Genomic DNA, 14684 nt, shown 5'->3' with positions numbered 1-14684 from the left:
TCCTGTGAGGCAGAATATGGGAGCCTGTCGCTAGCATGCAATGAAATCATGGGTTTACACAGATACTAAAAGATCTAGATTGTAAAGTTGATTTGCCTATCCAAGTGTATGAAGATAGCCAATCGTGCATTGCATTAGCGGGCTCAGAAATAATGAAATCTGCATCAAAACATATTGCTATCCGTCATGCGAATGTTAGAGATTGTGTACAGAATGGGGTGATCAAACTGGAGTACTGTCAATCACAAGATAATATTGCTGATTTGTTTTCTAAGCCTTTGCCAGCAACATTCCATAATGAATTAACGACAAAACTGGGTTTATGTATATAATGTATGTATGTATTGTTTCTGTTGGGGTTTTTCGCATTTAAGAAACAGAAGGGGTGCCATGGCTAAAATGGCCGCTGTTTCTTTAATGCGAATAAAGCTGGGTCAACATGACTCAGCGGCTTGCAGCAGGTTGTGTGTATATATATATAGTGAGAAATGTTTGTTGCTGAGGCTGGTGTTTGGGTTGGTTGGTTGGTTAGTTAGTGATGGTGTATATAGTTATTCAGTTGTGTTTTGCACAAAGACTTTTAAGAATAAAACTGCAAGGATATTCTCGTGGACTCTTTTTGTGCTGACAAGGGTCCGGGGACCAGGCTAAGGAGACAAACGGATGTCAGAACCTTTTCCTCCTTTTTTTGCTTTTTACAAACACTGACACGTTCTTCCCAGACAGTGAGATCCAGTGCTGAGGGCCTTCTGGCGGTTCCCTCCCTGTGAGAAGCCAAGTTACAGGGAACCAGGCAAAGGGCCTTCTCGGTAGTGGCACCCGCCCTGTGGAAAGCCCTCCCACCAGATGTCAAAGAGAAAAATAACTACAAAATTTTTAGAAGACATCTAAAGGCAGCCCTGTTTAGGGACACTTTTAATGTTTAAGAGATTATTGTATTTTCGTGTTTTTTGGAAGCCGCCCAAAGTGGCTGGGGAAGCCCAGCCAGATGGGCGTGGTATAAATAAATAATAATAATAATAATAATAATTATTATTATTATTATTATTATTATTATTATTATTATTATTATTATTAACAGGAAGGAAACAACAGAGCATTGTGTAGCAGATCATATTTCTGCTGTCTCAGAGGAGGACATTTCCCTTTTTCTTTTAGGGTCCAGTGTGCTTTGAAGATGTCGCTGTTCGTTTCACGGACGAGGAGTGGGCGTTGCTGGATCCTGACCAGAGAGCTCTGCATAAGGACATCATGGAGGAGAATTGTGGGATCGTGGCCTCTCTTGGTAAGGCTCCCTGTGGGATCGTCATATCTGCCTGGAAATTTAAAAAATACCTCTATGTGACCAGCCTCAGATATTTTCACAGAATTCAACAGCGCCCCCTATAACACCTGGGAACCTAACACCCCCATAATAAACAGTAACTTACAGTTTTTTCTTTGAACAATCTTCTTCAAAATATTGCTTTTTCTACCACGATTGGGCTGGTGTGAACTTCCCAGGCCATCTTCAGTGTCAGCTTCAAACTTCCACAATTTTGACCACTGCTATATATCAGACAAAACAACATTCAACAAGTCTTCAGAATCTAATAATAAATATGTTGGTAAAATGACAAACAACACAGGTAATGAACACACACCCAACTCCCTTCAGTTCTTTTCCATTTGTTCCCGAGGCTCTAATCCCTTTTTGTCTCCATTGCAGATTCTGATGAATTGGAAATTGAGAGCAAAGGTGGCCACGATAAAATCCCCAGGGAGGAGAAGCCACGTAAAAATTTGGAGGGTGGAGAAAGCTGCAGTCAGATCTCCCATTCCATTTCCCATCAACAAAATCTCATTGGAAAGAAACTCTATCAGTGCATGGAATGTGGAAAAAGCTTCAGGAAGAGCTCCTATCTCATTTCCCATAAAAGAATTCATACAGGGGAGAAACCCTATCAGTGTGTAGAATGTGGAAAGAGCTTCAGTCAGAGCTCCTCTCTCATTTCCCATCACAGAATTCATACAGGGGAGAAACCCTATCAGTGTGTGGAATGTGGAAAGAGCTTCACAGATAGTTCCTCTCTCATTTCCCATAAAAGAATTCATACAGGGGAGAAACCCTATCAGTGTGTGGAATGTGGAAAGACTTTCACATGTAGCTCCTCTCTCACTTCCCATCACAGAATTCATACAGGGGAGAAACCCTATCAGTGCGTGGAATGTGGAAAGAACTTCAGGAAGAGTTCCCTTCTCACTAAGCATCAGAAAATTCATACAGGGGAGAAACCCTATCAGTGTGTCAAATGTGGAAAGAGCTTCACTGAAAACTCCTCTCTCACTTCCCATCACAGAATTCATACAGGGGAGAAACCCTATCAGTGTGTGGAATGTGGAAAGAACTTCAGGAACAGCTCCAATCTCACTTCCCATCAAAGAATTCATACAGGGGAGAAACCCTATCAGTGTGTGGAATGTGGAAAGAGCTTCAGGAAGAGCTCCAATCTCACTTCCCATCAAAGAATTCATACAGGAGAGAAACTCTATCAGGGTGTGGAATGTGGAAAGAGCTTCACTCACAGCCACAGTCTCACTTCCCATCAAAGAATTCATACAGGGGAGAAACCCTATCACTGTGCGGAATGTGGAAAAAGCTTCATTAGAAACTCCCATCTCACTTCCCATCAAAGAATTCATACAGGGGAGAAACCCTATCAGTGCATGGAATGTGGAAAGAGCTTCAGTCAGAGCTCCCATCTCAATTCACATCATAGAATTCATACAGGGGAGAAACCCTATCAGTGTGTGGAATGTGGAAAGAGCTTCACAGATAGTTCCTCTCTCATTTCCCATAAAAGAATTCATACAGGGGAGAAACCCTATCAGTGTGTGGAATGTGGAAAGAGCTTCAGTCAGAGCTCCTCTCTCACTTTCCATCAAAGAATTCATACAGGGGAGAAACCCTATCAGTGTGTCAAATGTGGGAAGAGCTTCACTGAAAGCTCCTCTCTGACTTCCCATCAAAGAATTCATACAGGGGGAAAACCCTATGAGTGCATGGAATGTGGAAAGAGCTTCAGAAATAGCTCCTCTCTCACTTTACATCAAAGAATTCATACAGGGGAGAAACCCTATCAGTGTGCGGAATGTGGAAAGAGCTTCAGTCAGAGCTCCTCTCTCACTTTACATCAAAGAATTCATACAGGGGAGAAACCCTATCAGTGTGCGGAATGTGGAAAGAGCTTCGGTCAGAGCTCCTCTCTCACTTTACATCAAAGAATTCATACAGGGGAGAAACCCTATCAGTGTGCGGAATGTGGAAAGAACTTCACTCAGAGCTCCTATCTCATTTCCCATAAAAGAATTCATACAGGAGAAAAACCCTATCAGTGCATGGAATGTGGAAAGAGCTTCAGGAACAGCTCCAATCTCACTTCCCATCAAAGAATTCATACAGGAGAGAAACCCTATCAGTGTGTGGAATGTGGAAAGAGCTTCCGTCAGAGCTCCCATCTCAATTCCCATCAAGGAATCCATACAATGGTTGGAAAAACCATTATACATCTTTAGGAACCAGGCAGACGCACCTTTTTAACCAGACTTTTGGCTGATGGACTTCTAATGCCCTTTAAATATGTGGGTTTTTTTGTTTTTTGTTTTTTATGTCATAACCATCCTGAGACCTGTGGGTGTAGGGAATAGGTGCCAACTCTTATACGCCTAGTGGTCTTTGCCCCACCCCCAATAAAATATTTAAGGATGCCACCCCCCAGTTTTTGGTGTGCTTTTTTCAAACACAACCTTTTATTCTTCTGCAACTTGCCATACAATTTCTCTTTCAATTTGCCCTCTTAAACAATAAAAAGAATAAACTCAGAAAGGTCATGAGGAAAACAAAATACAAGAAGATACAAACATGGATAGGTCCCATCTTTGCGGGCAAAATGTAAAAGTTGCTTTGAAGGAGGCTTTCCCAAACTTGGGTCCCCAACAGCTCCCGGGCCACAGTTTCCATCATCCCTCCCCATTGGTTCTGCTAGCAAGGGATGATGGGAGTTGTAGTCCAAAACCAGCTGGAGACCCAAGTTTGCTTTAAAGGGAAAGTAGGCTGGCCTTGTGATACCCTCTGCTGGCCAAAAGCACTGCCCCAGAATCTGAACCACCCCCAGTACTGCTAATTGGAATTAATAGAGCGCAAAACTGAAGTTTGATCGGCACTTCAACCTCTAGGGAGGTTCTAGGTGCTTTCTGCACCACCTAGAGTACCCACAGAATTGTGGCTTCTACTGGGAACACACCAGCATTGTGGTACGATAAGGTAAAAGCAAATAAAGCGTTTAAAAATCATATTGTTAGAAAAGCACTGTTTAATGTCTGGATAAGATACAAGGATTTGTTAGAAAAGAAAACCCCAAGATGGTTGTCACCAATGGAAGCGAAGGCACAGAAAAAACTCAATATGGAGGCCAAATGGCTGAAATATTGGGAAATTCTGGAACAAGATGGAGGCAGAATAAAACTGCAGAGCTTTGAAAAATAGAAAAACAAAGTGCGAGATTGGCTCCATTATTATCAAATAATGGAGGCATATAATTTGGACAAAAAAGTTGGTATCCAGGTTGAAAAATCAAAATTGGAAACAGAATTGTTAGATTCAAAAATCAAGAATCTGTCAAGAATGTATAACTTGCTGTTGAAATGCAACACTCAGGATGAAATGGTGAAATCAGCTATGATTAAATGGGCACAAGATGTTGGACATAACATAATGATGGCTGACTGGGAACAGTTATGGACCACAGGTATGAAATTCACGACATGTAATGCCCTAAGAGAAAATTTAATGAAAATGATTTATAGGTGGTATATGACACCAGTCAAGCTTGCAAAAATTTACCATTTGCCCGATAATAAATGTTGGAAATGTAATGAGACTGAAGGTACATTCTTTCACCTTTGGTGGAGATGCCCAAGGATTAAGACATTCTGGGAGATGATTTATAATGAAATGAAAAAGGTATTCAAATATACCTTCCTGAAGAAACCAGAGGCCTTTCTCCTGGGCATGGTCAGCCAATTGGTGCCAAAGAAGGACAGAACTTTTTTTATGTATGCAACAACAGCAGCAAGAATACTCATCGCGAAGTATTGGAAGACACAAGATTTACCCACCCGGGAAGAATGGCAGATGAAGGTGATGGACTGTATGGAATTGGCGGAAATGACTGGCAGAATCCGAGACCAGGGAGAAGAGTCGGTGGAAGAAGACTGGAAAAAGTTTAAAGACTATTTACAGAAATACTGTAAAATTAATGAATGTTAGAAAAATGTGGGAATGAAGTTATATGGCTTTAGTAGAAATGTTATAAGGAATTAAGTATAAATAGATTATTAGAGTATTAAAGGAAAAAATAAGGTTAGAATATGTTAAGGTAATTATAGGATAGAAAACAGAGGAAGATGGAAAGGAATTGCTGAAACAATTAATAGAAGTGAAATACAAAAAGGGAGGTGTAAGGAGGTCGTTGAAATAAGTGAATGAAAGATAAGATATTGAAATTGTTTGATGTGTTTTAAACTGTTTTTGCTTTGTTTTGTTAGTTTAATGTGTTAGTGTTATGCAGTGTTTTTGTATTGTATTGTATTGTTCTTTTTTGTAGTGTTTAAATTGTTGGAAAAGTAATAAATATTATTTAATTAAAACAACAACAACAAAATGTTACTTTTTAAAAAAAGTTGCTGCCATTATAGGCATTGCCATTCAAATGGTGTGCATGCATCATGTGATTGATTGTGCAAAGCAGGCCTTACCTGGTCCCCCACCAATATTTTATTCAAGTTGGCACCACTGGGCGGGTGGTTTCCAAATTAAATACAGTGGTGCCCCGCAAGACGAATGCCTCGCAAGACGAAAAACCCACTAGACGAAAGGGTTTTCTGTTTTTCGATGCGCTTCGCAAGACGAATTTTCCTATGGGCTTGCTTCGCCGCCCGCCAGCATTTTAAAAAACCCCGGGACAGCGGAGAAGTCCTCTGCTGTCCCGGGGTTTTTTAAAATGCTGGGGGTGGGAAGAAAAGCCCTTGTACCCCCCCCCCAGCCTTCAGAAGAGGTCGGGGGACAGACTGTCCCCGGACCTGGTCTGATGGCGGTTTCCATAGGAACGCATTGATTGATTTTCTTTTTTCTTTTCTTTTTTGCCAAATACATTTTTATTAACATTATATACATAACAAGCATACAAACAAATACAAAAGAAAAAATTACAACAAGAAAAAAGTAAAAATATACAAGCCAAACTTTTTCCTCTCTCTAACTATACAAAGAGAGATTAATCCGGCTACTTCACAAAAAAGGAGGAAAAAGAAAGAAAAAAGGAAAAACAAACAAACAAACCACCACCTCCTGGACTTCCATCCTTTTGGTAAGTATCGAATATTTACTTCCATTCACATATTTGATTTTTGATCTGTAAACCTAAATTCACACGCTGGTAGTATTGTTCTAACCCCGCCAGTCACATTAAACATTTATTCCAATGTAGTTCCAGTATTTACTCCAATTTTTCAGAGATTTCTGTTCATCATGGTCTCTTATTTTACCTGTTAATTTATCAAGCTCAGCATATTTTATCATTTTAATTTGCCAATCATTTATATTGGGGATAGTTTCCACTTTCCAATATTGTGCCAACAAAATTCTCGCTGCTGTGGTGGCATAGAGGAATATCGTTCTATCTTCTTTTTTAATATCTTTATCCAACATTCCCAGCAAAAAGGCTTCGGGTCTTTTGGGGAAGGTGTATTTAAATATTCTTTTAAGCTCATTGTAAATCAATTCCCAAAAGCCTTTCACCTTTTTACATGTCCACCATAGATGATATAGGTCACCCTCCACCTCCCCACATTTCCAGCATTTCTTATCCTTTAATCTATACATTTTGGCCAACTTCACAGAAACGCATTTCAACCAACTTCAGAAACGCATTGATTGATTTTCAATGCATTCCTATGGGAAACCGTGCTTCGCAAGACGAAAAACTCGCAAGACGAAAAAACTTGCGGAACGAATTAATTTCGTCTTGCGAGGCACCACTGTAAAGACATAAATCGCCTTGCTTTGCACATGTCAATATCCTCATTTATTCTTTTTTAAATTTATTTGCCCTTCATCTGAAGATTTTACAACATACAGGATGAAAGCATGGCTTTCTCAAAAACAAGTCAAGCCAGAGAAATCTCTCCTTTTCTTCTTTTCTTTTTTTGGATGGAGTTACAAACTTTGTTGATCAGGGAACTGCTGTGGAAATAGTGCACCTCGATTTCAGTAAGGTTTTGGACAGAGTCCTCTGTGAGATTTATGTGAGGAAGCTGGTAAAATGTGGCCTGAATGAGGTATATGTCTTAGGACATCAAACTGGGAAAGTGGATTTTAAACTGACTGAAGAGGTTTTATGGCCTTGGGAATTTGGTCTCTTAAATCTATCCCTTCGCCTTCCATTTCTGTGCGCTGCTCTGGTTCGCCAGAAGCGGCTTAGTCATGCTGGCAACATGACCCGGAAGCTGTACGCTGGCTCCCTCGAATCTTCCCTGTCAATTTGTCCAATTCTGCATATTCAGTCAATTTCCTTCTCCATTCTTCCACTGTTGGAATTTCTTCTGCTTCCATCTTTGGGCCAGAAGTATCCTTGCTGCTGTCACTGCATATTGAAAAAGTTTACAGTCTTTCTTGTTAATTTCATTTCCTACCAAACCTAATAGGAAGGCCTCTGTTTTTTTAACAAATGTATATTTCAACATCTTTTTCAGTTCATTATATATCATTTCCCAGAAGCCTTTCACCCTTTTGCACTCCATATGATAGAAAGTTCCTTCTTTTTCTTTAAATTTCCAACACTTATCACATGTTTTATACATTTTAGCCAGTTTAACTGGCGTTATATACCATCTGTAAACCATTTCATTACATTTTCCTTCAACGCAGAACATGCTGTAAATTTTAACCTTTCATTCCATAGCTTGTCCACTCCCGCCGCAGTAGAGACACAGGTTCCCCTCCAGACGCCGAGTCTTCTCCGAGGGGGAGAGGCAAGGCCGCGCTGCCCCAAGCTGCATTGGCTCATCCAGCGACTTGGCTGTGGCCGTGAAACTGCTGGGAAGGACCGGAGCCGGGAGTGCTGGCGGCCCTGAGCCTGGCGATGGTCCTCCAACCGATCATCTATCTGCAGGCTCCGCTGAATGAGGGCGTCCAGCGTGGTGGGGCGATCCATCATGGCCAGCTTGTCCAGTATCTCATCCGAAAGCCCCTCGAGATACTGGTCCTGAAGGTTGCAGTCATTCCAGAAAAAGTCCTGTGCCAACAACCAAAATTTTGTGCCGTAGGCGGCCACTGTGGACTTGTCCTGTTTCAACCACCGAATCGCCCGATTGGCTTGACTCCCCTTCTGAGGGTTGCCGAACGCGGTTTCCAGATGGTTGCAAAACCCTGTATAGTCTGTCAGCAAGGGAGAGTCTTGCCAGGGCAGCAGCAATGCCCACTTGGCCGCCCGGTCCTTCAGCAAGCTGATCAGGAAGTGCACCTTGGTGCAGTCATCGGGGAAATTCCGGGCTCGCCCCTGAATATACAGCTTGGTCTGGGCAAGAAACATGGGAAAGCTGGCCGGAGGGGGGGGGACCATTGAATCTCTCTTGCAGGGCCACTGGGTACTTGCCAGAAGCTGGGGCGTTGGCACCAGGAGCTGGTAAGGCATCCAAACGCTGCTGAAGCACTGTAACTGCATTGCTTAGCTGCTGAACGGTGTGGGTCAAGACCTGGTTTCCCTGAGCCAATGCCACCAGCGTAGCCGCCTGGTCAGCCATGGCTTCTGGTTCCTCCTGAACGCACCCCAAGGAAGGGGGAGTGCAGGTGTGGTGGGAGCAAACTGTGCTGCTCCCCTGGGTTAACCGAGAGGCTAAATCCAAGTCCGGTCCGTGGTCAAAGGTGCAACGTGGAGGCAGTCCGTAGTAGCTGAAGCTGGGTGCAGGGCAGGGAGTTGGGTGAAGTCAGGAACAGGCTTGCAAGCAGGGAGCCAGGGCGAGTCAGGAGCTCAGGCAGGAACTAGCAACCAACAATGTTGCTCCCGCAACTTGAGACTGGGGCTGGCCGGCTTTTATCTGCCCTGAGGCAGCCCCGATCCTCTGGTGACTCTCCTCTCTAACCCTGACCCTCTGCAGCTCAGGAGAGGCTGGAGGGTTTACCGGACCCAGAGGCAACCTCAGCTTTCTCTGATGGGGCTGAGAGTGGAGTACCTGCAGGCAATGGGTCACAGGTGAGGACCCTTCAGGCTCATGCTCCAGCCCTGGCTCAGCTGGTTCTGGAGCCGGGGTCTCCTGTGCAGGCTGGAATCCCTCAGGTTCAGCATCCAAGTCCGAATCCCATGCCATCACACCTTGTCAACAATGTGGAACTGTAGTAGTCCACAATTTGGACTTTATGAACATATGTGGAACAGAAATGTGCAGACATTTGGTCTTTATGAATTAACTGATTTATTGGGGCTTCTGTCTATATTAGTGCACTTTATGTATTATTTATGTGCAAGATAAACATTTGATATTGTGATAAGAATATATAGAAGATTATTGTTTATGTGACTACACAACCGTTTACGTCTTGTGTGTTTGTCCATTCCAGGAACAGCATTCCTGACCCAGATGTCTACAGGAAGTCCCTCAGATGATTCCCCTTTCAAACAGGATACGTGAACCTGGGCCAGTAGGGTCCTCCTCTCCGGCAGACGGACAACCCCTCCCCCAAGCCCCTCCCTCCCCCACTTCCCCGGAGGGGCCCCCACACCACCCATCAGTCACCAGGATGGCTTTGGTCGTCTCCTGCTTGGAGCACTTCAGGGTTCGGATCCCCCTGAGCTGAGCTGCCTGGCAGTTCTGAATCACCTCCGGCAGGTACAGCTGGTCTTCCTCCAGCAGGTGAAAGGCAAAAGTCAGGCTGTCAGTTCCTCACAAAGGGAGGGTCTCTCCACCTCTGAGAGTGCAGAGTGGGGGGCAAGGAGGGCAGGTCTGAGTCCCTGATATGGTTCTCTCCAATACTCACCCCTGGGGGACAGATGTGCAAGGACACGGGGACAGGTGAGTCCGTCCCTGAGCACCTGGCAAGGCTATTCCAAGAGTTTTCTCCTGGATTCCAAGCCCTACTGCAGGGGAGGAGGGACACCCCAGGCCTTGGGGGCCAGTCCTGGCCTCCTTCAACCAGAATGTGGCTCCCCAGGCCAGGGGTAGGCAAACAAAGGCCTGGGGGCCGGATGTGGCCCAGTCCTCTTCTCAATCCAGCCCACGGACGATTCGCGAATCAGTGTGTTTTTAGATGAGTAGAATGTGTCCTTTTATTTAAAATGCCTCTCCGGGTTATTTGTGGGGTATAGGAATTGGTTCATCCCCCCAGAAAATATATAGTCTGGCCCCCCACATGGTCTGTGTTAAGTTGTGGGCGAACATATCAGACGACACAGTGATTCTTCAAACAGCTCTTGTTTATTCAAAAGGCCAGAACAGAACTGAACTGAGGAGCTCAGTCAGCCTGCTTATATAGAGCTCCAGAACAGCGTAACTGTTGCAACTTTTCTAAAACTATCCAATCACTGAATGTCACTTTTCGATCCTTCATTTGCATACAAACTATCCAATCACTGAACGTCACTTTCTATCCTTCATTTGCATAACTATCTACACTATCCCCCTGCTGGCCCAGGGTGAGAACTTCAGTACATAACACCCCTCTCCAACGAGATAAGGCGTTAGTTACAATCATAATGGTTTCCTTATATACAGTACTACACGGAATGGTTCAATTAGGCACAAAAGCATATCGGTTACATTTCACATACTTAGACCAACAGTGATACATGTCCAACAACATAGTCCTTTAAATAAGTTGGGCGCTTGGAAGCTCTGCCAGACCGCCGGGGACTGGTAGCCAAGTCCCGGGGGGGGCCACCTAATTCTTGCTGAGGCTGTGGTGCGACCCTAGGTGGTGTTGAAACCAAGTCCCCTGGATCCGCTGCTGTGGATGGAACCTCTGCAAGTGGAGTTGGCGGAATGTCAGGCACGGCAGTGGCCTAAGTCTGTGATAACTCTGGCAGACCCTCTGAATTGGCTTGGTTTGGCTCCACACCGGCAGTTTGTGAGAGAGGTGTAGGTGGAGCCTCACCATCTGTAAGTGTCTCTGCCATGAGCGCAGTTGGGGGCCCCACGGTAGTGTCCAAGTCCCCAACACTGCGCCTAAGCTGGTCTATGTGCTGGCGCCACAAGCGTCTGTCTTCGAGTGCCACCTGGTACGAGCGAGGCCCAGTGACTCCCACTACTGTGGCTGGCACCCAAGGAATGTCCCCCACAAAGTTCTGGGCAAAGACCTGGTTTTCTCGAACAAATGATCATGGCGTGTTGGCACAGCCTGGGGGTTTGGCCATGGCAAAGTCTGGGTGCAGCCGGTCAAGCAGGGACCTGAGGCGGCGGCCCATAAGCAGTTCAGCAGGACTCCGCCCTGTGGCTGCATGAGGGGTGATGTGTTGTACGAACAAGTATTTAGCGACCCACTCGTTCCAGTCTCCCTGACCCAGGCGCGCCAGTGCCTCTTTTGTCGAGCACACCATTCTCTCTGCTTGCCCGTTGCTGGATGGATAAAATGGTGCCGTTAGGGCATGGCAAATGCCTAGTCTCAAAAGATACAGCTCAAAAGTGCCTGACTTGAACTGTGGTCCATTGTCAGAGACCAGGACATCAGGACACCCATGCATCGCAAAGAGGCCTTGCAGCACCCGGATGACGCCTCGGTAGTGGTGGAGGGCATCAGAGCCACCTCCAGCCATTTGGAATAGGCGTCCACCACTACCATAAAGGTCCGGCCGTGAAAGGGGTCGGCCAGATCGATGTGCACCCTTGACCAGGGTGTCTTGGGCGTCTCCCAGGTGTGACCCTTAGCTGCCGGTGGTGCAGGCCTCGATTCTTGGCACGGTTGACAGGCAGAAACCCAGGCAGTGATGGCATCGCCCATGTTAGGCCACCAGACATTACACCGAGCCAACGCCTTCATTTTAATGATTCCTGGGTGGCTAACGTGAAGAGCCTCCAGGACACCCAGTTGAGCACACAGCTGATGGTGCAATCCTGGGCAGATGCAAAGGCCACAGTGGCAGCCGATACAGGCGCTGCCGGAAGATCCTCAATCAGGAGGAGCGATGAAGCAGGAGCCGGGTTTTCCACAAACGCTGGAAGAGGGCAACGGATGAGGGCGTCGGCATGGCCCATCGATTTCCCCGGGCAATGGACGAGCCAGTAGTGGTAGGCACCCAGGAAAACAGTCCATCGCAGCATGCGTGGCGAGAGGACCGGTGGACGATCACGGGCGAGGAGGCCCAGGAGTGGCTTGTGGTCAGTGATGAGGTCAAAAGTCCTGCCATAGAGGTATTCATGGAACCTCTTCACTCTAGCCACAAGTGCCAGTGTCTCCTTGTTAAGCTGGCTGTAATTCCGTTCAGTCAGAGACAGCGTCCTGGAAAATTAGGTGAGCGGTGCTTCTCTTCCATCTGGAAAACGGTGACTAAGGACAGCGCCGATGCCAAAAGGTGAGGCGTCGCAGGCAAGGACCAGTACTGTACCAGCACACTGTCCGATGAAAAGAGAGCCTTGACCCCGTTGAAGGCGGCTGTCTCCCGATGCCCCCAGGACCAAGGTGTCTTTGTGCTGAGGAGTCGGTGAAGGGGCTCAGCCACCGTGGCTTTGTGGGGCAGGAACATGTTATAAAAGTTCAGCAGCCCCAGGAACGCCTGCAACTCCGTCTTGTTCTTTGGGATGGGGGCCTGCTGGATAGCGCAGATCTTGGATGTGGTCGGGTGAAGGCCGGAGGCGTCGATAAAATAGCCCAGGAACTCCACCTGTGGAATGGCGATCTGGCACTTCTCCCTCTTTACCTTGAGCCCGGCCTCCTGGAACCTGGTCAGCATGGCACAGAGGCGATGGGGGTTTCCCACTTGGTGTGGTCAACCGGCTCCAAAACTCCTTGGGCGATCAGTTTGTCCAGTTGTTCGTCCACCTTAGCCTTGAGAGCAAAGGGAACCCGGCGTGGCTTTGATGGGGGCGACTTGTGGATCAAGGCTAAAGGAGATGGGCGTATCCTGTATATTGCCCCAAAGTGCCGTCAAAAACCTCGGCAAACCTCTTTGACCAGACCCTCAGTCTCTGCGTTAGAGATGCAGTTGATGCCGGTGACTTCCAAGCCGAGGGCATCAAACCAGTCTAGCCCTAGGAGGCTTTAAAGAAAATCTCACCTTTAAAGTAAACCTCTAAGTAACTAAACCAAATTGACCCAAGCCTGCCTACCTCTGTCAACCTCAACTTCGCTCTTCAAGCCAAAAGACAACAATTCCACGTCCCCAGGCAAAATCCCCTGGCCTTTCATTGGTAGAGCCGCCACCACACCAGTGGCATTTATTTCAGTGCTGCGCGAGGAATGACTGAGCGGGCGGCGAGATGCTTTCAGCCTCGGACACTTGGCGGGTTCTGAAATGGCCGTGCAGGCCACATTCATGACCCTGGCGGGCTGGATTAGCAACTGTGAAGATTCCACCTGCCCCTTTCGAAAGGATAACACTCCCCTGATTAATAATAATAATAATAATAATAATAATAATAATAATAATAATAATTTATACCCCACCCATCTGGCTGGGTTTTCCAAGCCACTCTGGGTGGCTTCCAACAAGATATTAGAATACAATAGTCTATCAAATATTAAAAGCTTCCCTAAACATAATAACAACAACCATCCATTTTCAGTCCATTGAATTCGCAATTCAGCATTTCTGGAAAGGGAAATGGCATATTTTGTATATTGGTATAAAAAGCATGCATAGGAAAGTATTACTCATTTATTTTGAGAATAGGATTTATTTCTTTTGAACTTCGCTGGGTTCCTCCTTGGCAGCCAGTGCGATTGTTTCAGCAGGGCTAGAACTCAGGACCCGCTGCCTTGAGGGACATCTAAGAGCAGTTGGGCAGAGGAAAGGTCTCATTGGGAGGTGGTGGACTCTCCTTCCTTGGAGGTTTCTAAGCAGAGATCGGACGGCCATCTGCTATGGATGATTTAGCAGAGATTCCTGAATTGCTGGGGGTTATAATAATAATAATTTATAATTTATACCCCGGCCTTCAGTTTGTAAACCGAGTTACCACTGTATCATCATCATCATCATCATCACCACCACCACTGCTACTTCTACCTGAAATTCAATATTCAATAAGTCTAGCTCTTCTTCTCTGGGATGAATTTTGTTTGGCCCAGTCATGGCATCCCCTCCATCTCCAATGTCAGTCGTCTGTTTGGTCAACCCAAGACTGACAGGAGCAAAAACAAAAACAGAAACCTGAAGCTACTTATCTTTCCTAACAGTTTTGAAGCTGACATTGAAGATGGCCTGGGCAGTTGAGACCAGCCCAATCGTGGTAGAAAAAGGAATAATTTGAAGAAGATTGTTCAAAGAAAAGACTGTAAGTTACTCTTTATTGTGGGGGTGTTAGGTTCCCGGGTGTTATAGGGGGCGCTGTTGAGCTCTGTGAAAATATAGAGGTTGGTCACATAGAGGTATTTTTTGAATTTCCAGGCAGATATGACGATCCCACAGGTAGCCTTACCAAGAGAGGCCCACGATCCC

General features: G+C 45.8%; 1 protein-coding gene across 4 annotated transcripts in view; it reads left to right on the top strand.

The window, feature by feature from the left end:
* LOC310843306 (uncharacterized protein) overlaps positions 1 to 3857 on the top strand; it is a 110647-nt gene extending 106790 nt beyond the window's left edge. For 2 of the 4 annotated variants that reach the window (XM_083736433.1, XM_083736434.1), the window contains exons 5-6: positions 1159 to 1285; positions 1709 to 3857. In XM_083736433.1, coding sequence (XP_083592559.1) covers positions 1159 to 1285; positions 1709 to 3555 — 1974 coding nt within the window. In that variant the 3' untranslated portion in view covers positions 3556 to 3857. The remainder of the gene's footprint in view (positions 1 to 1158; positions 1286 to 1708) is intronic. The other 2 variants (XM_083736435.1, XM_083736436.1) reach the window with 1 other exon arrangement.
* The last annotated feature ends 10827 nt before the right edge of the window (positions 3858 to 14684 follow it).

The sequence above is a fragment of the Podarcis gaigeae genome (genome assembly GCF_964106915.1).
Source record: "Podarcis gaigeae genome assembly, chromosome: 4".
Lineage (NCBI taxonomy): Eukaryota > Metazoa > Chordata > Lepidosauria > Squamata > Lacertidae > Podarcis > Podarcis gaigeae.
The sequence above is the reverse complement of the archived record's forward strand: the minus strand, read 5'-3'. Positions and strand labels throughout refer to the sequence as shown.